Below are 23604 nucleotides of genomic sequence, written 5' to 3'. Positions count from 1 at the left end.
TATTCTATATTTGTTGCCTTAGAGTTTCGTAATGATTCAGATTTTCGTTTACTTAAATTAGCTTTTTGTTCTGTTGCTTCAGTGAAAACTTCATAGTTAGTCTCTTGCTATGTTTGCTTGGTCTCTCTCTGTCTCTCACACACACACAATCACACGTGGCTAATTGGCAACACTGGAACATATAATTCTGGCTAATTAAAACATCCATAAAGTTTTTATCTATCCTCTGCACGTAGAAGGGATTCCATAAGTGTGTGTCTTACCCTTTGCCCGATCCACTTCAAGTTAATCCTCCCTGCAGATGATTGAACTGGTCAGCATCTGTCCCTCATCTTTTTGCCTCTCTTAACTCTTGTCAAGTAATGGTAGCCAATTCAATATTACCCAGACACTGTCTCTGTCCATCCTTCTCTTCTATTCCTCTGAAAATGTCCTCTTCAGTTTCTTGGCTGGCTTATTCTGAAAATACCGAGCTAACTTATTCTTACAGGAATGGTTCCAGGAATGGTGTGACAATGACAGCGATGCCATTCTTCTTCTTCTTCTTCTTCTTCTAAGTTTGTTTAGAATAAACAAACGAAATGATTTTAAAGCCAGTATTTTCAGATAACAAACACAGGCCTGTAAATGAACCATCACAATGTTACGTGTCTCTCTGTGGTCTTTTAATTTGCGGATTATGTGTTAATGAACAGAGCTAATTAAGTGTGGTGGATGGATTAGAAGGATCCTCCGCCAGGTTACAAACTGCAATACTACACACACACACACACACACACACACACACACACACACACACACACACACGACTTACACTAAGTTTATCTGAACACATGATGACAGGAGAGGAACCTGTAACATGAAGATGAAGATGATTACTGGTACACAATAAGAGACATTTAGTTGATTATTCTCCAACTCTGCTGAGCTGGTTATGAAAGGTAGAGCTTGTGCAACCAAACTTTGAAAAGTCATATTTTATTCTGACACTGCTGATTTCTGTATCTTTAACTTGTCACTGTTGAGAGCATAGGTGAAGACCTTGAAATGAATACAAATGAAAAGATCAGATCCAGTCAATAGCTATTTGTGCTACTCTGTCTTTGCAGATTTAACTTGTACCATGATTGTTTAATCCCTGGTTCTCTAGCATCACATGTTGTGTCCTATATCAGGGTCCAGTGTTGCCCTGTAACTGAGAACTCTGCTGTTTGGATATTGTTCCTGGGAAGCAGCTGTATCTTCAGGTCTGCTGTATCCTAATGAAATATGGATGCATTGCATTCTTCCCTTGTCTTGTGTAGCCTCCTGCGCGGCCTCACAGCCGCTAAAATACTCCATTATTGATATCAATATTTCAGAATCCTCCACTTGGTGAGATCATGTCTCATCCATATGCCAGGTCTCTCTGCTCTCAGCCATGCGGGACTAAGCTGTTTCTCTCTGCTGAAACTCATTCAGCCTCTGACATTTTGCCATTTTCCTGGAGATGAGATCTTTTGTATAAAGACATCAGTTCTATCTGTTATCAGTATTTATATGATATTTCAACATTTCAAGTCCTTTATTCCAGAATCATTTAATGTCCCTGTCTGTATTTCATCCCCTCCAGCATGAGGGTCGATTATTGAAGTCAGTGTTTAGTGATCTTAAAATCTTATCTCGAGTTACTGTGCACAAGCGAGATCAGATCTGTGGAGTTATGTTGTTGATGTCCAGCTGAAATAGTATTTTACACATTGAGCACATGTACAGAGAGAGAGAGAGAGAGAAAGAGAGAGACATCTGTTGAACCACATTTTCCACGAGCAGAAACACATCGTTCAAAAACTTAAATAACCAAAGGTCAGAAATAATTAACACCCTGTGGACACAGAACCAGCGTTTCAGAACCTAAGAAGTAATAACGGCAGGCTTTAAGGTTGAAAAGGTGAAGCGTAAGTGAAATCATCTATACAGAGATGTTACACAAGTGTCATCCTGCAGAGCAGAGAGCTCCACATCAGAGTAATTCTGACTTTTCCTAATAAAAACAAGTCTGGAGTGGAAAAAGGTGATAATGGTTTAAGAGGTCATGGATTTCAGTCTCTTTTCTCATTTTACAACATGTCTCTGTGTGTGAATGTGTGTTCAGAGCATATTATCACTTTGGGTGCATTACTAATACAGTACACACTGTGTGTTCTCTGTGTCAATGAGTGTGTTCACCCTTTGAAAAGTCATATTTTATTCTGACACTGCTGATTTCTGTATCTTAGACTTGTCACTATTGAGAGCATAGGTGAAGACCTTGAAATGAATACAAATAAAACGATCAAATCCAGTCAATAGCTATCAACAGCTCTTCATACAGAGACATTTCTCTAATATTTACTAAATCTACTCATGAAGAGACTCTTGTTATTTCAGACTTTCCACATGAATAGGAGGCACAGAGTACCGACTGAGACCTCCTCGACTTTCTGCCCAGAGGAGCAGTGGGTGGAAAAGCACTCACCAGATAAAATATCTACAGAAGACAGTGTGTTTTTCACAAGGGCAAACAGGTTTTCCAACTATTAGTGATTTGCATTTTGGCCTGCCCACCTCTGAAATGCTGCAGATTTTATTAGGAGTTTACTTAAAGATATAACATTTTCATTTTCATTAAAATAAAACTAAACCCGTTATATATTTTGTTGACTTGTCGACTTGTGTTATATTATCTAAAATTTTCCACAATGTTTCAACTAAAATGTTTTTTTTTTGTCATTACTGCAACATTTCTATCTATATTTCCACTGATATACAATGATAACTGCTTCTAACTATGAGTTTTCTCAGGAGTTTGCTGATTAGTCTAACATTGTCAACTGAACCAGGCAGACCTGACATCTGGCAGATGTCCCTGTCTGTGGGGTCTTCAACTACCAGCTACAAAATCATTTCTTGGTGCATCCAGTGGGAGGTCGGGGATATGTTGTTCGAGTGGGCCATGCTCAGAGCCCCCTCTGCTGAAGTGGCAGGTGGGAACCGTGGTCTGAAGGTTGCCTATGCAGCAAAGTAAAAACCTGCTTATGGATACCAGCAGTGAGCGAAGCCATTAGGTTTTGTTTGGCAGGGAAGTCTGAGGCGGTAACTAGTATCCAGAGGCTAAGAATGAAGCAGCCTTGGAAGCAAACGCTTGAGTGATGGAGGAGTTCAGGGAGGCCATGGTGAAGGAATAATGGTTTGCCCCGAACTTCAGCCACTCAGCAGCTCCGACAGGGAAAGCAGGTCTTGGCCCAGACATGAATGGTTTGCTCACACTCTCCCCGAGAAAGTTTACTCAAGGCCAATTGTCAAACTGAGGTTACAGGCAATGCGGATTCTGTTGTGGCTTTGGTACTGTGGATCAGCTCTTTACCCTCTCTAAGTACAAGGAGTATGACCACCGTCCCACCGGGAACCCTGTGCAGGAGTATGGGGTGCTAGTGCCTGTAATAAGGGCCATTGAGTCCTTGTAAAATCAAAGTCAAAGCTGTGTCCATATCCTAGGCACAGACCCCAACACATTCCCAATGGGTCTAGGACTCTGCCAGGGTTGTTTTGTGCAACCAATTCTGTTTTATGATTTTCATGGACAGTATTTCAAGGCACAACCATAGCGGGGAGATCGTTAAGCTTGGAGATAATTTGGTACGCAGCACTGGTTTCCAGCCAAGCGTGGAGCGGTCGGGATAAGAGTCAGCAACTCCAAATCCGAGGCCATGGTTTTCTGCCGAAAAAATTTGCATTGCTGTCTCCAGGTTAGCCCAATTGAACACATTTAAGTAGATTGGGGTCTTGTCCATGAGTGAGGGAAAGAGTTGGAGTCGGGGATAGACAAGTGGGTCGGTGCGTCGTCAGCAGTAATACAGTAGTTGTCCTGGAACTTTGTGGTGATGAAGGGGCACAGCCGCATAGCAAAGCCTTCGATTTACAAGTGCTCCAACCATGAACCATTGTCAATAGCTTTGCTAGTGGCAGAAAGAATGATATTGTAGATCTTTTTTTTTTTTTTGTCAGGTGGTTGATGGTGGCTGCGCTCAGGTTCAGACATCTGGAGGAGAGAACTGGGGATCCCCCCAGGAAGAGCGTGACAGCTTTGCTAGGGAGGGTGACGTTCGAGATACACTGCATGATAACTCAATGACCTGAGCTCAATAAGCAGAAGAATGGATGACATGTAGCGCAGCTCAAGTTCTCACTATGTGATTTTTTTTTTTTCAAAGCAGTTGGTATGTATATTGAAAAAAAATACCATTACTAGCCTGAGGCAATGTCAAAAGACAATTCTAGGTAGTTAATATATAGATTTAGTAAACCATCTGCAGTTTACATAGAATCACACCCAGGGGTGGTTATGGAAACACAGTATACTGTGCTGCACAACACACATGTTCAAGAATTGTGATAAAACGTTATCATCCATAGTTATTTTTTATGTCGCGGCATCTTTCATGGTCACATACAGAGAAAACTAATCTGCTCAACTGATTTAGTATCCCTGAGATACCAAACAATATTTCCTCAACCCATACATTTGCAGTCAATGGAAGATGGAGATAAATGAGTCGGTAAGGTCAAACACAATGTGAAGTGGGAGCATATGGAGAGGGGCATGATTTTTGTCTTGATGGACCGGTTCCCGATCTACAAGATTTAAACCATCTTGCTGTGTTAGCATGTTTGAGTTTATTTATCTCTGCGAAGGTGGTTTTGTTTGTTTGTGTGTTTGTTGATTAGTTAGAAGGATTATGCCAAATCTACTCAACCAATTTCTTTAATAATTGGGGTGGGGCATGACGTTTGGAAGAATTCATTACATTTTTGGGGCAGACCGGATCAAGGGGTGAATCTTTTTTTTTCTCACATTGTGAGATACGGTATTTTTCAACATTTCTGTTGATTTCTCTGAGAATATTTTACATACATTTATGAGTGTGTGTAATTTGTGCAGATCCAAATAAAAATCTGGAGGAATTTAATTTTAATGTGGTTTCATAAAGGGACTGTTGGGCCATTTAGATATATACACTCCACTAAGTGCCACTGTAGTTTATATTTTTGTTTCTGTGGTTATACAATCATGTGAAATCTCAAACTGATTCTTTACCTTCTTTCATGCCTGTCTCCACGTTTATGGAGTAAGTCAGTATACAGTCTATGGTCAGGACATCCTGGAATGTTTGGCTCAAGTTGGATTTTTTTCAGCTTGAAAAGCAGCAAATTGAAAACCTGGAGTAGTTGGAAGCTGTGACTTGTTTCAGCTTGAAGCAAAAATCACTGCCTCTCACTCACATTCACTCTTCAAGCAGCACTAACAATCAGCATTCAGCTTCAGTGGAATTCATCAGGAAATCATTCACAACCCTCATACTGCCAGTTTTACACAAAGTTTTTTTTCTCTGACACTTGCAGGGATTTCTCACTCGATTGCAGAGAGCACACAGGATATGGAGGAGTAGCTAATGGACAAAGTCTTCACTCATAGTCAAAAAATCCATACACAGGGGCCCAGTCAACAGTTTGAAGAGAAAAAACAGGTACAGACCTGAGCCGGTACAAATCCATAAATTCAAAGAGCAAGCAAGGGTGATACAAAAGAAGTCTACATTAGAAATAACATGAGAGAGCATTTATATAGAGAAAATCAGGCAAATCAGGAATTAGCTTTGAAGTTGGGTTCAGGTTTTCTTTTTGGTGTGAAGTACAGGGACAGAACTAATTTGGTGCTGGCATAGACTGTGTATAAAGATGTTCAGTATGATTCCTACCCAAAAGTGAAGCCAAAGCCGTAAATAGGTCATAAATCCGGCATCCTTCCTAAAGTGGATGGGACACGGATCAAACTAAAATGTCAAAGTACACGTTACATTGATTTTTCTCAAAGATGGTATGTTCAAGTGCTTTTTTTCTATGATAAATTAGGTTTTAATTAGTTTGTCAGATATAAAAATGGGTTGAAACGCCCTCACCTCAACGCACTCACAAGTAGTTGAGCATGTGTATCGGTCAGACATCCCTACCGCCGCTCCCTCTCCTGATCACTACTGTGCAGATTCTGGCTCCACATGCCAGATGAGCTATCACCGAAGATGGCAGCGTTTGTATCCAGGATATTTTGGCTACATTTCTGGATGGTGGGAGGAAATAGGGAGGTGTTAATTACGTACAGTCTATGGGTGGGAAACCAGTAAATTACTTTCAACATCCAAACTCTCCAGCTTTGGAAAGAGGCCAGGACCCTATTGTTATCACTTATAATGCCAACTGTGGACATGAGATGGTTACTAGTTACCATGCATTTTTACCATGTATATTCAAAATGATTTCCTGGGATGGTTTTTCATTTCGGATATCTGATCTTAAATAATGACAAATACAACTGGATTGCAGATATATCAAATGGGGAATATTTCCTTGTAATAATAAATCTATTGCACGTATGACACCTTTTTTTTATCGTGGCTATCTGAATCTGAATTATTGATATAATGACTTGGTTATCTGAAGTAACAATTGTGTGTAGGAATAATTGCTGATAAGAGAAACTGTATTTTTTTTTTCTAAAAAGGCTGGATACTCTAAACTAGCGGCCTAGCAATTCAATTCTAAAATAGCTAAAGTCTTGAAAGAATGTTAAGCAGTTACGAGCACACAAGGAGAGTCAAGCTCATAAGCATGGATTTCTACATCTGGATACTGTTCCGTGTCTTTGTGTCACATGTGCATGCACTTTGATTTTATGTTATGTTTGACCCCGAGCACCACACGGCTCCCCCACTGCCAGTTCTCATATAGAACTTTGACAGCCTTGCATGTAGTTTTGCAGGGGGTCCCTGTGCTGTCGGACTTGGTGGGTTATTTTACAGAAAACATACATTTTTAACAGCTCCCTGAAGTCCTCTAGCCACACATGCTGTGCTGTAATGAAGAAATGCAAGAGAGGCTTCAACCCCGAGATTAAGAGCTGTCAACGAGCAAAGAATTGTACAGCTGTTAGAAAAAAAAGAATTGTTTCAGAATTTACTGTTTTAATTTTTTGTGACACCCCCTATTCAGCAGTGGCCTGAGGTTTACTGTGATCCACTGAGTGCTGGAGCATTTAAACATCAATTTCCCACATGAAGTAAACACAAGTACCTGTTACTAACCACAGACATTATCCCTGTTAGGATGCCCTTCAAGTGTTTTTACCAGGAGGGATGTCCACACTCACTTATCTATACTGTCTGATGCTGACCTGAGTCAGTGAACTCCCGCCCCGCCCCGAGCCACACTGAAGCCATTAGTTTCCAGCCATTTGATTAAATGTGACTATCGATTCCTTCAGGAAATGAGTCAAGCACAGAATCACCTGATCTGAGCCGCCAGCTCCCTAATGGAGAGAGAGAGAGGAGGGAGAGAGCATGGGTGGAGACTGTGGGTGGTCAGAGTTCAGTAATAATGGAGGGATGAATAAGTTGGAGCAGATGAAACAGCTTCTTGTGAAATACAAACACACACAGTGAGAATCATGCAGCATCTTATTGTTCCTGACTCGTCAGCATCTTCCAACAGCCTGAGGGCTTCACAATGAGCATTGCAAATGTTTCAACATAAAGGCTTCTGATGTGAAGCTGATGATTTTGCCGTGTTCATAAAGGTACTGGAAATTCATAAAGCTTTCTTTCTAATGTGAATCATATCCTGCGTGTGCGTCTTCTTTCACAGTTTGACATCTCTCATTATGTCTCTTTATATTCACATTTAGATGCTGATTTCGATGTTTTCTATGCTCGAGATTGTCTCCAAATCATTTTGCTCCCGATCGTGACAGAAAGGATATGATATCATTTTATTGGGTGTGTTTTTGTGTTTGCTCCCTGCTCATAGTAGCTGCTGAGCGCAAACATGGGACCAGACGCATTGACAGATCTATAGACCGTGTGTACCACCTGAGGTTCAGTCTCCACAGGTTGTGACCTCAGGCTCTGTTGTTCTAATGTCATGAGTCGTGCTGGCAGAGTCAGGAGACGCTCCAGGAGTGGATGTGACCCACAAAGAGGTTAAGAGAGACACAGCAGGCAGGAGGCCAAGTGAGAGAGCAACACAACACAGTCCAGTGCCAAGGTTACACACCTACACTGCTACACACACGCAGACATATTGCCAGAGGTTACTCAACTGGTTGGCGTAAAGATTCCTAACACTGAGCTGGCTGGTTTTAACAACCACAGGGTATGGCAAATGACAAGGAGCAGCCTGTCACAGCAGGAGAGGCCAGAATGAGAACAGTTATGGTGCAAAGAGCCACAATCTGTCCCACAGGTAAAATACAAAACTGTAATAGGCAGTGATGGAAGAGACGGTGGATCTGAGCACAGCTGAGAGACTCCATCACCAGGGCTGGACTGGGAGAACAAAACGGCCCGGGCATTTTTTGGCTCAGACCGGCCCACATAATTAGCGGAGCACATCTGCCATTAAATTGACGTAACTTATGTCTTCTAAATGTACAAACGTTCTGGCCTAGTGAAAAAGGTGCACAATTTAACTAAAAAAACTCTCTTTCAGGTACCAAAAAAACACCAGGAAATGTGCAGTGACTTCACACTCAATTGTTTATTTAAAATGAATCCATAAATTTGCCATGATAGCTGGCAGAAAACCTGGACGTTGAGAGAAGAGAGCCCCTGGCAGCTGCCGATGAACTGGCCTTATCTGCTCTCTTCAGTCCAATCAGCTCCTTGGACAGAGAGAGGGGGGGGGGGGCACATACCCACTCTGATGTTAGGCACATACAACATCAGATTTTTAATGCTTTTATGTCGTGGTAATGTGGATATGTTTATATGTTTACTCACTTGGTGCATAGCCTTGTCTGTCTACACCGACTACAGTCCATCAAACACTCATGAAACCCACAGATAGACACACACACACACACACACACACACACACACACACACACACACACACACACACACACACACACACACACACACACACACACACACACACACACACAGAGATAGAGAAGATCTGGTTTTTAAAAAATCTGGTTTGCAACAAGTTAATTATGTTCTGGTGAGGTGTAAATGTTTACTCACTTGGTGAATAGCTGACTTCACCGGAACCAACGCTCACAAACCCCGTCAATCCAGTAAGAACTATGTACATGTGAAGCCCTAGAGGGACAGGATTTCATAAAGAGGAAGACACAGAGAAGTGAGACTTGAATACATTACATGTGTGTGTGTGTGTGTGTGTGTGTGTGTGTGTGTGTGTGTGTGTGTGTGTGCTTGTGTGCGTTTGTGTTTGAATCAGATTGATTTCTTCTCACTTACCCAGAAACCAAACGTCTGTCCATCTCCAAAAACAATCCTCACAATCCAATCTCACAATCCTGAAATGGAACCCTAAAACCAGTAAATAACAGAAAAGGATGTAATGCATGTTAAAGGGGGGGAAAGGGAAAAAGTTTTAATTTCAAGCCAAACAATTACATTCATTTCCATAACTATAATACTTACTTTGTGAAAGCAAGTCGTCGCCACAACCTGAGACAGAGGCTTCCTAAAAGGAAAAAGAAGACAATCAACAATGAAAGTGTTATGCCTTTTATTCCTTACTATCAAGTTTAGGTAATTTTGAAGAGAAACAAAACTAAACTAATATTAAAAATATTGTCTTACTTTAGTAGAGTAGGAGCTTCCGAAGCAGTTGACTTTTTTCGGCCACTCTGTCTATGACACTGTCTGTGTCCAATCCCATGAGGATGTCCTTTTCTGTGGACATCAGCATGAAGGCCTCCAATTTACCAGCAGATAAGCTGCTCCTCAGCCTGCTCTTGATGAATTTCAAAGTTGAAAATGATCTTTCACAGGCTACCTGTGTCACTGAGAGTGTCAGCAGATATTTGTAGGACAGAGCAAGAAGAGGGTATGCGTCTGTGAGCAGGTTGAATCTGAGGAGAATCTGGTAGCAACACAGGGGGCAGTTTTTACATGAGGCACAGGCTTTGCTGACAATTTTCATCTCCTCTGGGTCTCCACCAGGTCCTTCCTCCACAGTACGGGATGTGTACTCATCTAGTGGTGGACGTTTCAGCATGTCCCACTGGCTTGCCAAGCTTTCAAGTTCAGATTGTAAATTTGATATGGTTGCCGAATTGTTAAATTTGATGAGACATCTGCTTAGGTCTTTCAGTGCAGACTCAGGAAGACCACTGGTTTTGATATCTGGGAAGTTTTGGGGGTCCAGAATTGAGAGGTCCGCATACAGATTGCCGTTATCGAGGAATCGTCTTTGCATGGCCTCAATAACCGTGTCCATAATTTGGTTATGGACTTTAACCTCATACGTCTTGCTTGGGTCATTGGAAGTTTCATCCTGGGCCATCTCTCCTGGCATGGACTTCTTCTTCTTTTGCCTCCTCTGCGGTAGTGAAACCTCCACCTCCATGCCCATCTCCTCATCCTGCTCCTCCAGCTTGTCATTTGCCCACTTCACAAAACTCTCTGTTGCATCCTTGACTGTCTGGAAATCTCTTCCCATCTCCTTAAGGGCCTCTTGTGTGGACATCACCATCCTGTGGGCAGAGAGGATGTCCATCCCGCCTGTTTGGAGGTATTTGGATAGTGGGGTGGTCTTCTCAAATATCCGCAAGAATAATTGCGCGGTCAGGATGGTCTCGTGTCTGAGAAGGCCATCTTTGTATCCCCTTGCTTTGGATCTTACATTTGACTTCACTGTCGTCTGGTCTTGAATGGCTGAAAGGGTGCACAGAACATCAATGTAGAGACAGTCCTGCGGTTTCCCAAATGAGCCAAACGCTTTCTTTAAGGCATCATGCTTTGCCCACCAGCGTGTCTCTCCAATGGGTGCTATGCGCTTGTGCCTGCTGCTGTGGCTTTCCTTCTCCCATACGTTCATTCTCTGATGAGATTCTCGGATGAACACAGCGATGTCATTCAGGAGATGAAAAAGAGATCCACTCTCTATCACAATTTCAGTGGTGTCAGAAAGAACGAGATTGAGCACATGAGAGTAGCACCACACATGGACATGGTGAGGAGATTGTGATGACAAGAGTGAAGAGAAGCCTCTGTATCTTCCCTGCATGTTGGCAGCTCCATCTGTGGCATTTCCGATGCAGAGGCTTTTGTCTAAGTTCAGACCATCAAGCACATCACTCAACAACTGAACAAAGGCCTCTCCTGTGGATGAACTGCACCTTACCACAGCAACAAGCCTCTCGTGTACAGTATCAGTGACGTACCGAAGCACAACTGAGCACTGGTCTTGTGCTGTGATATCCTGTGTTGTGTCCAGTTGTATGGTAAACATGCCGGCTTTTTGAATTTCCGTGCCGATGTTTTTTTTGATCATCTTAAGGATTGTGTCAATCACTGAGTTGACAGTCGATTTAGACAGCAGAGTGACAAGGGAACCCCTGCCTCTTGAGCCTGATGCAGATTCATGGAGCTTTTTGCTTTTATGAATTATGTCACTGAGATGTTCTTTCAATGCCACATCATATTTCCCCAGCAAAAGTATCATCTCCAAAAAGTTGCCATGATCAAGGCTGCTGTCCTCTAGAGTATAAGCAGCCTCATTGTCTTCGTGCCTGTAGCTTAGCCCCCTCTTTCCAATCACTCTGACCACTTCCACCACACGGTCTAACACCTGCCGTCTTTTCTTGATCTGCTCTCTATGAGCAGTTAGCTGTCTTCCTCTAAGCAGGCTGTTTATGTCAGATTTTGAGCAGTTTAGAAAATAAGCTTCAGCACAAGCTCGATGTGCCATGCTTTTTTCATGCTCTTCTGCTCTCTGGTGAGCATGTCTACAGTCAGACATTCCAGTAATGAATACACTGTTATCAGAGGGCTTGCTAAAGGCCAAGCATACAAAACAAAATAAAGCAGGACGTTGATCACAGTATGTCAGCCACTTCCTGCTTGTACCTTCTTTGTTTGTGAAGACCTTTCCTATTGGGTTTGGAGCATGTTGCTTTGGATGGTGGTTCAAAAAAGTTTGCAGTGTAGCACGGTCTGGACGGCAAAAGTAGTCAACATCTGCCTCAACAGTCTTGCTTGACTAGAAAAGAACAGAGGGATCAATTATTAATTACAAATAATACTTAAACTAAATATCCAAATGTATATTTATTTGTAGTAACATTAATGCTTAAATGTTATATTTTATTTGGAAATATCCAAATAAGTTATACTGTATTCATCTCCATTAAGTCATTTTAATATCTTTAAATTACCCATATTAAGAACACTGTAGGATATCTCTAAAATATGCCAAGTTTTAAAAATGCAATTTTATAGACGTGTGTATCGTGGGGCTATGCTGTGTGCTTGCTTATCCGTCAGGCATGATAGTGTGCAGCATGACTATTCATCTAGCATTTTCATTAGCATATTAGCATAGCCGTTTGTCACAACTATTACGCATCATTTTCATATCGCTGCGGCTGGCTAAATTCAAATCCATCATCTAAACGTATTATCCTTATGTTAATAGCTGCTTACCTGGTGCACCGGCAGCGGCTCACTCAGTCCATGACCCTCGGGTTCGGACTCATCATCTCTTCCTCCCTGTTTATGGCTAGTACTAGCGTCACCCTCTTCCACCATCTGTGCCGCCTCCATTGGTGGATCGCTACAGCTAGCCCCCTCGCCCTGTCCAATGGTGCTGGTGGTGCTTGATTCACCTGAGGTGGAGGGGGCTCCCGAAACACCTCCACTGAACATGTCCGTTATTTTAGCACATTTTCCGGCGTCTGCGGCTAGATTTTTGAGCCTTTTGGCCCTGGGCTTTTCAGCTCCACCTTTGAGTTTACGCTTTGGTTTGTCCATTGCCGTCTTCCACTCACGCAAACTCGCGGCCGAGGGCCGTCAACATGACATCGTGGGCCGCCGGTCAGTTTTTTTTTTTTTTTTTGGAAAAAAAAAAAAAAAAAAAACTGACCGGGGGCGGCCGTCGGCCCTCGAGGGAAGTCGGCCCACCGGGAAAATGCCCGGTATGCCAGATTGCCAGTCCAGCCCTGTCCATCACCATTCATCCACAATCTGCGATGGCTCAAATAAGCTGCTTCTCAGACATGCAGTGAACTCTGAATTTCCTCTGGAGGAGATGAGGTGTGAATGCAAATGTCCGACGCAAATGTTTCTCCGCCTTGCTTTCTAGTAAAAAAGTCCGTAGAAATTCAGAAGAATTTGATGTGAGAGCACAGCAGGGGATCCCCCGCTGGATTCACCACGAGTGATTGGGGGGGTGTTGCTGTTTTGAACACGTCTGTGCAGAAAACCTCCCGCTGTGTTGTGCATGTGTGAAAGGCAAACTGCAGATAAACTCCGTAGCCAAGTCTCCGGATTGTACCTGCAGGTCATGTCTGTAAACAGCTTTGCAGTGGTTCAGTGTTTGGATTGAGAATTAGACATGTGAAGGAGCAATTTGGAACCTTACATTGTCGTATGAGTTGTTGGTGGCCTTGATGTCTCTGTCCTTCCAGTTTCTATCATCTTTCTTCCGTCCTGTCGTTATTTATTCCCAAATGTTTCCAGAAAATTCAGTTTGATGTTTGAATGGTGTGAGCCAATTAGCCAAGGCATCTTGCAACAAGTTGGGAAATCAGTCTGATTCAGTCGAGCTTTGGTTTTTCACCTTGTACATTTTTCTCAGTTGAAGTACTTGTCAGTGACATCTAGTTATCCTGCATCTCCTTGGAGAGGCTGAAGTTCAGTCTGAATACTGTATGAGGTTACTGCTTCAAAGTTATAATAAATAACTTACTTCAGAATTTTGCCCCTGATGTGTCACTATCTGTTTTTTTCCGGTTATTGGCTTGTTGAAAGTGAGTAAGAGTATCTAATAATGTAACAATTCTCCTCCAACAGCTCCATCATCCTTGAAGTGCAAACACTTTGTTACTTGCAGTGTAAAGATGGCTGTTGTTGTGGTCCAGCAGGGAACTATTTCAAAGTAATCAATACCAATCACTGATCCTCAGCCTCCACTGCAGATTGAAATGGAAAATGAAAACCAATAAGAGTTGAGAAGCCCAGCTATAGCTGAAGGTTTGTGTACCGTGTAATGAGGAAAAGTACATTAGTCACATTAAAAATAATGGCTGTTTATTATTTTGCTCTTTTTATGTACCGTGAGTCATCAATTTAACAAGCTCCTTGTTGTACCTGGCTTTCCTGGAAATTAATAATTTTTTTTGATGTCTCAGCTGCTGGTCATTAAATGTGAGCAGAAGAAATACAGAGCTGAACAGTGCGTGGTAACTTTATTTTGTTCAACAAATGTTATTTTTCCTTAATTCAAGTAAATGCAGGAACAAATTACAGTCTTGCATTTACTAAATGTTTTCAGATTCATGGTTTGAACAAAATGTGATACAGCATGTTTTGCCTAAGCTAATTGCTTGTATTTTTTGCATCTTACTGTGTAGATGGTATGTTTGTTTCCAGTGACTCGAATCAACTTCCTTCTCGAGGTAATTATCCGAGCAAAGAAACTCACTGCAGGCTGCGAGTACAAGTGGCGAGAAAAGAAAGCAGAGCATCTTGCATTTGAGTTTCTTAACCACATCTCGAACAATTATGAGTTGTCACTTAACTTGTATTAGTCATGTGACCGAGACATATAACAGGATGGGCATGTTGCTCTGTGTCTAATGGAGTTTTCGTTTAGATTATGACGATTGAGGGATTCTGAAATTTCGGTTCGGTACCATTGAGCATCAGAGTTTTTAAAAGTAAATTACTACAGCTGTTACATAACTGCTGACTATGACAGTGAGATTCATGAGGAGAATCCACCGATGCTAAACAAGATCATAATCCCAGAGTCCTTTGTCAAGTTGATCCTACTCATCACTTGGAGATGCCTCCTCCTTCTGTGCGTCTTTAATTTGTGGGGTCCCCCAGGGATCTATTTTGGATCCTCCCTCATTCATTATGTACACGTTACCCTCATGCATAGTCATGACATGATTTCTATTTCTATGCAGTACAACACTTTCTCAAAATCAGATATGATTATAATTCCCTTCCAATTCTGACAGCTACCCAAGATCTGTTTATTTATTTGCTCTGAAGGCTTAGACAAGGTCACCAATGCTTTTAACACATCCCAACATTTTTGGAGCACCTCCAGGCTTCTGCAGTGGACTTTATCTGCTATCAGCAAGCGAAACATCCGAAGACTTCAGTTGATACAATACGCTGCAGCCAGGCTTTAAACGTATACTAAGTGAAACTCCATACTTCCCCTGTAACTGCCCTCACTTGTAACCTGCAGGATAAAATTGATTTTAAAAATGAACTGCTTATTTTCAAAGCCCTAAATAGTCATTCTCCTGCCTGCTGAAAAATCTCAGTTTCAAAGTGTCGAGGGGAAGGTGACCGGGCCCTTGCTGTTCAAGCCCCTCAGCTGTGGACCTCCCTTCCGTTAGATCTCAGGCAGGCAAACTCAGTATTCTTTCTGCAATCCATTCCTTAGACTTACTTTTATGTCATGGCTCATTCTTAACATTGATGTTTAGCGGTTTAATTTACTTTGTTGTTATGTTTTATGTTTTATTAACTTGCATTTATGTTATAAAGCATATTAAAGCCTTGTGAAAGGTGCTAAATTAATGAGGTTATGATTATAAACCCAATTAGCTGCTGTGGAATCTGACACAAGTCTGCAGGTTCAATCTTTTAGAAAGATAAGTATTCACATACTTTATATGAATTGAGCAGCATAATGTTTTTTTTTCTGTCAGCTTCAAGTAAATAAATACCTGAGGTGAAACATTAAAGGAGATTAAAACAGACCCTCAGTAAAAATGAAAAACACATTAAATCCAATTCACAAAACAAAAATTTAATTACCTCAATCCCTTGAATATTGTCCCTCTTCAAGATGATGAATTGTGGTTAGCCATTCAGCATTGCAGTCTTTGTTGTAACCCAGTTTATGATGGAGCTTCAATATTAGAACAGTTAAGAAATTGTTATTTAGCATTTATATTTGAAAGTCACGGGGGAGAATAAGATCCAGAGTTGCTATTTTTCTCTTCTCGTCTGTGTGCTGCATGAGTCGTGCTGATAAAAGTGTTTTTTTCCCCTCCTTGGGAATTAACTAGTTTACAAAAATTGTTCAAAAAACATTTTTTCTTCATCTGATTTACATTTCAGAGCTGTTCTGATTTCCCAGAGTTTTGAAATAGAGGCACTGAGATATGTTACATTTCAGATTGTTGTCTGTCCAAGCCCAGTGGAGATTCAGAATTAGCTAAATGTTACCCATTCATCTCCTGTTTGATTTCAATATTTTTAGACTGGATAATTCTTATGATATCTTTGTAATCCTGTAATTATATTCTATCTTTCAGTGGTCTAAAGTCATAACCAAACAAAGATATTTTTTTCTTTCTTTTTAACTTGTGGGTGGTAACATTTCTGTCAATCGACTGTAGATAAAAGCTCTTTGAAACACTCCTGATTCTGACAAAGTGCTCACTTACGTTCTGCAAGGATCCTCAACCTTTCTCTTGACTCTTCCATTTTCATTTACAGCCACTTCATCTCTTCTTGTTTAAAACTCTGCTTGTTAATGACGTCTAATTGTAGTGAAGTGTGAGCTGAAAGCTGATTCTTCCATGTCACTGGAGTTGAGAGGCTTTTAATCAGATTAGTCGTCTACGGCTGACTGTCTCATATCCCGCTGAAGCCCTCTGGAGTTATTCCTGCTCTGTTTGGGTCTCTGCAGGGACAGAGTTCAGGTGGAGAAACAACACTAAAGCTGTAACTTTCCTTCCACCTTCAAAAGAAATCAGCTCCATCTGTCCTGTAAATGTAATGTGGAATCAATCCTTTGTCCTTCAGGGGCTGAACACTCAGCAGCGATCAGATAGAGTTCCACTGTACAGGAAGACTGACACGTGCTGGATGACCGGGGCTAAAATGTAGTTTCTAGGGTGACTGTTATCTGCTCATGTAGCACCTGAATCAGGGCTAGCATTGACCCAGCTCTCTAAGCAGCATGTGTCCGTTTGACTGAAAATAGTTGCTTCATGGTGATCAATGTGAAAAATGGAATTGGGAGCATACAGGGTGCAGTACCCTTAAATTTAATCAAGCTGCACCAGATTGTACATACTCACATATATCAGTCCCCCAAATATGTCAGATTTATAGATCCATGAATTATTTCTTGGGAAACTGGTGAAAATGTCAGAAAATATCCTTTCTCGCTATGCTACAGTAAAAATATCGTTCCTGAATCCTTTGAATTGGTTGTTTCTTGGTCCATGTCCCATCCTGTTGAAAAACAAACAGTCCGAAAAAACCTGACCTCCTTGATGGCTGTAATAAGAGACTAGCATTTAACAGCAACTATATCACTTTTGATCAGATCAACAGAATCTCTGCTCTGTTTTTAACGTGCTGATATACATGATCAAAAAAGTTATTATTTTCCGCATTCTGTGTGAGAGAATTTGAGTTTCACTTTGAACCATGCTGACTCTCTTACGTGATGCCTTGTTTTGATAGTGTCTGTTGTTTCTTAGAATGGTTTGCTTTTCTTTTCCATTTCAAATGAAATACGGCTTCTGTAAATGTTAAGACATGAGCAGGGAGATGATGGTAATTCTAATGATTGTATATACGACTGTGACAGTCTTTGTAGTTCCTTGTTATTGAGTAAGCACCTTTTTTGCCAGCTAGTAAATGCAGAGGAACTGATCTGAGTCTGCATGTGAAGGAGGAGGTAAAGAGATAAGGAAGCAGACGTCAACCTGTCAATTTTGCATTGAGACAAAATGAAAGAACAATGTTTCAGCTCTCTATTTATCTGCTGTCTGTTTTGTATGTTGGTCGTGCTTTGACATGTTTCACTTACCATTTACCCATTTTATACTCTTCTTCCCCAAGCTGCAGTCCAATGCATCCAGGCACTGCTCGCTGTCTCTGTGGACTTGGAATCAATTCAACACTGAAGTGAATGGAGGCTGGGTGCTGTTGAAAGCTCCCACTGGGGCTGCTTATACTTCACAAACTGATGGAGCGCTGACTCTCCTCTAGTGACTCTGCTCTGCCTTGCTGTACTACATTTCCTTCTCCTCTCCCTTCTACTTTTATCTCCTCTTTTAATGGCAAGAATACCGTGAGAAGAAAATCAGGAAAGTGAGCGGGTATCAGACAGACATATTGAATTGAGCTCACAGAGTACTTTTCCAGCCTGTGGCCTCAAAACACCCCTGCAGAGTCTCATTAGCTTCCTGTGACCGCCTCCTGGGGCCAAAAGCCCATGCTGGTCAATAGGTGTGTAGGTGGGAGAGAGGCATCTGCTTGTGGTTTGATCTGCCAGTGAGGGGGAAGCAAAAGTGTATCTATGTTTGACATTTTTATGCTATAAATGCACATTTTTTTAATTTCTCTAGTGAGACAGTTAATTAATTGGTCAAAGGTTTGTAGAGTATCTGAACCGGAAGCGTGTTAAAGTCTCCAGAGATGAGAACATTTGGTTGTTGCAGTTCGTAGTAGTGCTGGGATTGATGCTCACGGGCTGATCAATGTCAGTGGCAGCTGATGGAAACAACTATACAATAGTGGTACATTTAAACTCCCTAGGCAGATGACTCTGTTGGTCCACAACGTGACTGATAATTGGAGCGATGTACATTTTACTATATGTGCAGCCTTTTAATGAAAAACGGACTGATTTTCTATACCAGAAGGATTATGGACATTTTGAGCCATCGTTCAAAAAAACGGCAAAAGACGTAATGGGGACCAACATACATTTGCAATGAACTCAGGCAGGATTACTGCAATGGTTTGTAAATGCTGACTGTGAAACAAGGAGGGGGGAGTTTGTTGATATGGGCTTGCATTTGTGCCAAGGGTGTAAGGGAGATTACATTTATAGATCGCATTGTGAATGCAAGTCTGGGGAGTATCCTACACAGACAGAGAGCTCAACGCATCGTATAGCAATACAAAGTAAACAACTTGAAATGGAAAAAAACATCAACAACAAACTTAATTACACACATTGAGCAATATTCAATATGAAAATGCTCATGAATGGTGCTTTGCAGACCGTTATTGGTCCCATTCAGAAGTAAATAGTTGATGATTAGATTGTAAAAACCTGAGAATTTCAGTAAAATGCTCTGTTTTCTCAGTTGTTGCTGTCTATTGGTCTTGTTGTGAAGGGAATGAGGAGAACAATGCAATAGTCAAGTCTTGAGGAGATAAGGGGATGTGTAAGTTTCTCTAAGCCTGGTTAAGACACTAAATCTATCACACCAGAGATCATATTGAGATGCAAAATGCTAATTTAGTTATAGCTTTAAATTAATCACTGAAATTAGACTTTTAGCATGGGTTTAAGTCTTTAATGCTCTAGACTCCTGCTAGGCATCTCGTTACAACCTGCTCTCTTTGTTCCTGGATAGAGGTGTCTTGGTCTTGTCTTTATTTAACTAAAGGAAGAACTTGTTTTTTCTTGGTTAACTCCTTGAGAGACAGTGCAGACATCTGAAACCTTTTCTGAGCGGTCTTTACAGGGGAACCTTCTGTTTTTTGCAACATTGCATTGCAGATAATTTCACATACACCTCAGGTTCTTGACTAAATGTTTTTTTTTATCTTTAAAGATGACTTTGAGCCAAACTCCCCCTCAGACAGCTCTTCTCCAGCTCAACAGTTGCACACACATTGCATCACCTGACTTAAATGTGCTCTGATCTGCTCTATTAATTTACCAGGTTGTATTCAAGAACAGCACTGGAATCATGTGTGGCTCAACATTAATTGAGGATTGCCAATTGGCTTAACCCTCGTACTCACTTTAGTTGTGTCGTGTATTTGACCCTTTTTCATAAAATATCCACTACAGAGGCTAAAGCTGCATCACCTACATCATTATTTAGATTTCAGCCATCAACGAGGTACCAAGGTCGCTGGATGTTAGCATATAAAAATGATGATGAAAGGTATTATTCCTAGAAATGGCTCGGCAATGGACCATGATAATAGGTATTTAAAATGCAATAGCTGAATATTTATACTTGTTTTCTCTACCAGATGGGTGGGTTAGATAACTGGGTCAATCGGCACCTGTCTAAAATGACTGAGGAGTGTGTGTGCTCATAGAAGATGCCATTCTAACACAGCTGCACCCTGCTTCACAAACAGGGAAGCTAGTGGGTGGAATATGTTTAACTAATAGCTGGTTGTATTAAGATAAAAACAACTTGAGCCAAACGTTTTATGTGGGTGGGGTATTCAAATTTGCTGCAGTCCTTCACTGAGCCTTGTCATAAACGATCTGTAGGGAAGACGCTCTCCAGGGACTGATGAAGCCTGACAAAGCAAGGTCTTATCTATCTATCTATCTATCTATCTATCTATCTATCTATCTATCTATAGGTGTGATGCCAAGGTAAAACACGAAGGAGGAAATAGACACATTACAATTTTCATACGCTGTCCCATGGGCGATTGAAGAAAATAGGCAGAGCAGGTCTAAAGATTACTGATGCAAACAGGTCAATATCCTATTCATAACCACACAGTCATAGTGAGATACACACACTCACAATAACACATTTCATTGGAACAAACTTAACAGCTGCAGATGTGCACTGTAAAATATTCAAGGTCAATATCCAACACATTTGTAGGTCCGTCTCTGTTAATGCCTGTACAGTATCTGTGCTATAATTTAGACAGAATTGGTAGTTAATTACATTACAATATACTGTATGTTGTATTATGTGGAAAGTGTTATTGACTAAGCCATAATCTATACATTGATGCTATAACTTCATTAAATTGGCCGAGTAGCCCTCCGGCCTGAACTACTCACCCCCCACTCACCACAGGCCGGGAGAGAAAGCCAGCCCATGCACCTCCCAACATGGCCACTTATTCCTGCATCTCGGTCTGCAGGTGAGCGTCTCTGGCTGCGTGGAGCCAGGAGCCACTGTGGCACATGTCGATGCCACCCAAACACAGCCAGAGATGAAACTGTTGCTTTTCAGCATCTTTATTTGGTGAGCAGGTGCAAAACAAACTCTGAACATAAATTGAACATAAATTAGTCAGGATTCTCGGATCAGCTCCGTCTGTGTGTCTGTGTCCTCTCCAGACCTCTGTGTGTCACAATACGTATACGGTATATGCACGCGCAATATCTTCAAAGACCTCATGGGTTTGATCATTTCTTCAAAGAAAGTTTTGAATGGATAATGACCCACAGACCATTTTCAGATCGAAGACACTTAGTGAGCTGGTCTGAGGTCCTCACATTTCTGTGGTGTCTAAGCTGCCTGACATTTCTACTCACATGGCTGGTGAACCCTCATTGTATCGCATAATATAGACATGGCTCCAGATTAGATGAAATGGAATGTAGGATTAGTATTTATCTGATAGAGTGTCGGAAATGTCAATTTTCTGGATGAGAAAAGGAAAGATGGGAGACAAAATATAAAAGAAATACTGGAAAGAGAGGCCTGATGTCCTCCCTGGTCCTTCATAGCTACTGACCATGCCTATGATGTTAGATTATGATGTTATCATGGCTCAATGGCCCATGAGAAGCTATAATGTGAGAATAAGGAAACAGAGATTGGGTTTTCTCCACCATATCGCTCTTATGCTTTTTTCATCTTCCCTCCAAACGCTCTGTTTGTGTATAATCGAAGGCTGGAACAAGGATGAATGTTGTAATGAACAGCATTATGGGAAATCAGAGGCTGGCTTCCAGTTGTGTGCATCTCACATTCAGTAAAAGCAGATACATGCCCTTTACTTTTATTTCTTATAACTGAAACAAAGTGTTTCATTTTCTTTAACTTCGCAAGAAAAGACTCTCACACATCATTGTTAAAATTTTGAGCATGAACATGCATGAGCTTCTGCATTTGCACGTAAACAAGTGTGCAAACTGAAATAAAGATTTTGTAAGAGGCTGCAGAATTTTGGCCATGACAGCTGACATAAGATTCACAATACACATCGAAACTTGATATTATTTAGGTCTGTCTGCAACAGTGTTACCGACTGTGAAGCTTTCACACTATGAGTGCAACAAAAAAGAGAAAGAGAAATCTCTCACAGACTTTCAACCTTTCCCTGATTTGAAAAAGATGTGCCCTGAATCGTTGTTGTGATTATATTACTGACAAATTACACATTGAGATATTCAGAGTTTCAATTAAACAGCTAAGTTCAAGGAAACCAATGTAAGATTCAAATGAACTGACTGCTAAGGATGGATTAGCAGGTTGGCTTCATGGACATTCTGCCTGACGTAGTTTTGTCTGAGTCAGTTTTATCAGAATGCTCTTTGTCTCAGTTCACTTTGTCTTAGTTCACTTTGTCTTAGTTCACTTTGTCTCAGTTCACTTTGTCTTAGTTCACTTTGTCTTGGTTCACTTGGTCTGAGTCCATTGTATTTGAGTCCTCTTTGTTTGAGGCTCATTAGTCTGAATGTGTTTGATATGAGTCTGTTATGTCTGAGGCTTGGCAGAGGTTTTTCTTTAAACCTGATGTGAGACCTGACTGACACCTGAGGATGTCCTAATATGAACAGAGGACCAGAGGGTTTGTTGGACTTTGTTGTCAAGAATAGATTGTAATGACGTTTTTCACTTCTGTATTTCTTTTTCTCTTTTCTTTTCCCCAAATGTCTGACATTTCAAGGCAATATAATCTGTCAGCACTCAGCTCACTGCCTACACAGCTCTGGTAATTGAAATGGAAAAACTCGGTTAATTATTAGATGTGACATTTGTGAGATCCTCATTTATCATCACTGAGTTCAGACAGTTTTCCATATTTTCGTCCTTATCTGCTTCTATTCTCATTTTACAATGGAAAACAATACAACATGGAACACAGTGTAGACTGTAGTATCACCATTATGCAGCTTTACACTTCCTGACTCTAAAATAAGGTTGTTGATGTCAGACTGAGCAAATATAGTTCCAATAGGTGTCGATTGACACTGTGTGAACCAGATTCTAATCAGATTTAACTGATCATCTCATCAATCCACAATTATTAAAGCGGACTTGCAGTATTTTTCAACCTGGGTCATATGAATGGTATTTACAAAAAAAAGTTCTGGAGATTGCCTCCATCAGCAGGTGCCACATGGCGGGAGTGGCTACAATGCAATGTTGCCAGGCCAACACAACTTTAGTCAATAATAACATTTCCTCCACTCAACATTTTTGTTGAGGGAAAGATGCTGTGGCTGAGCTTTTCTTTTCCTCTCAGGCAGCAGTCCTCACAGTCAAAATGAACAGCAAGGCGCAGTGCTTTGACTGGAGTGTTTACACTCACATTGAGCACCACTAGCCTCTGCTTAAGCATTTCCATATCAGACAATGGGAACAGATGTAAGACAGACATGAACCACTGTTGCTTTTTCTCAACTCCAACTCTACAAACTCTGCTCAGCAACTCTCTCACTCTCACATTTCCACCAGAGATAGACCTTTAGTTGAGCGGGACATGTGTTATGTTGCCAGACTCTTAGGAACGAGCCAGAGTAACAATTTGAGCCTTTAATTGTTGAAAGAAAGAA

General features: G+C 41.2%; 2 protein-coding genes across 3 annotated transcripts in view; one reads left to right on the top strand and one right to left on the bottom strand.

Moving 5' to 3' along the window:
* lsamp (limbic system associated membrane protein) overlaps positions 1-23604 on the top strand; it is a 531736-nt gene that overhangs the window by 131319 nt on the left and 376813 nt on the right. The window lies entirely within an intron of this gene.
* Positions 8393-12586, bottom strand: LOC138412079 (zinc finger MYM-type protein 1-like). Its single transcript, XM_069534742.1, has 2 exons — positions 8850-12586; positions 8393-8731 (listed from the first exon to the last, which is right to left on the bottom strand). The coding sequence occupies exon 1, from the start codon at positions 11842-11844 to the stop codon at positions 9682-9684; it is 2163 nt and encodes a 720-aa protein (XP_069390843.1). The 5' UTR covers positions 11845-12586; the 3' UTR covers positions 8393-8731; positions 8850-9681.

The sequence above is a fragment of the Paralichthys olivaceus genome, chromosome 11 (assembly GCF_024713975.1).
Source record: "Paralichthys olivaceus isolate ysfri-2021 chromosome 11, ASM2471397v2, whole genome shotgun sequence".
NCBI classification, from domain to species: Eukaryota; Metazoa; Chordata; class Actinopteri; order Pleuronectiformes; family Paralichthyidae; genus Paralichthys; species Paralichthys olivaceus.
Note: the sequence above shows the minus strand (reverse complement) of the source record. Positions and strands in the feature narration are given on the sequence as shown.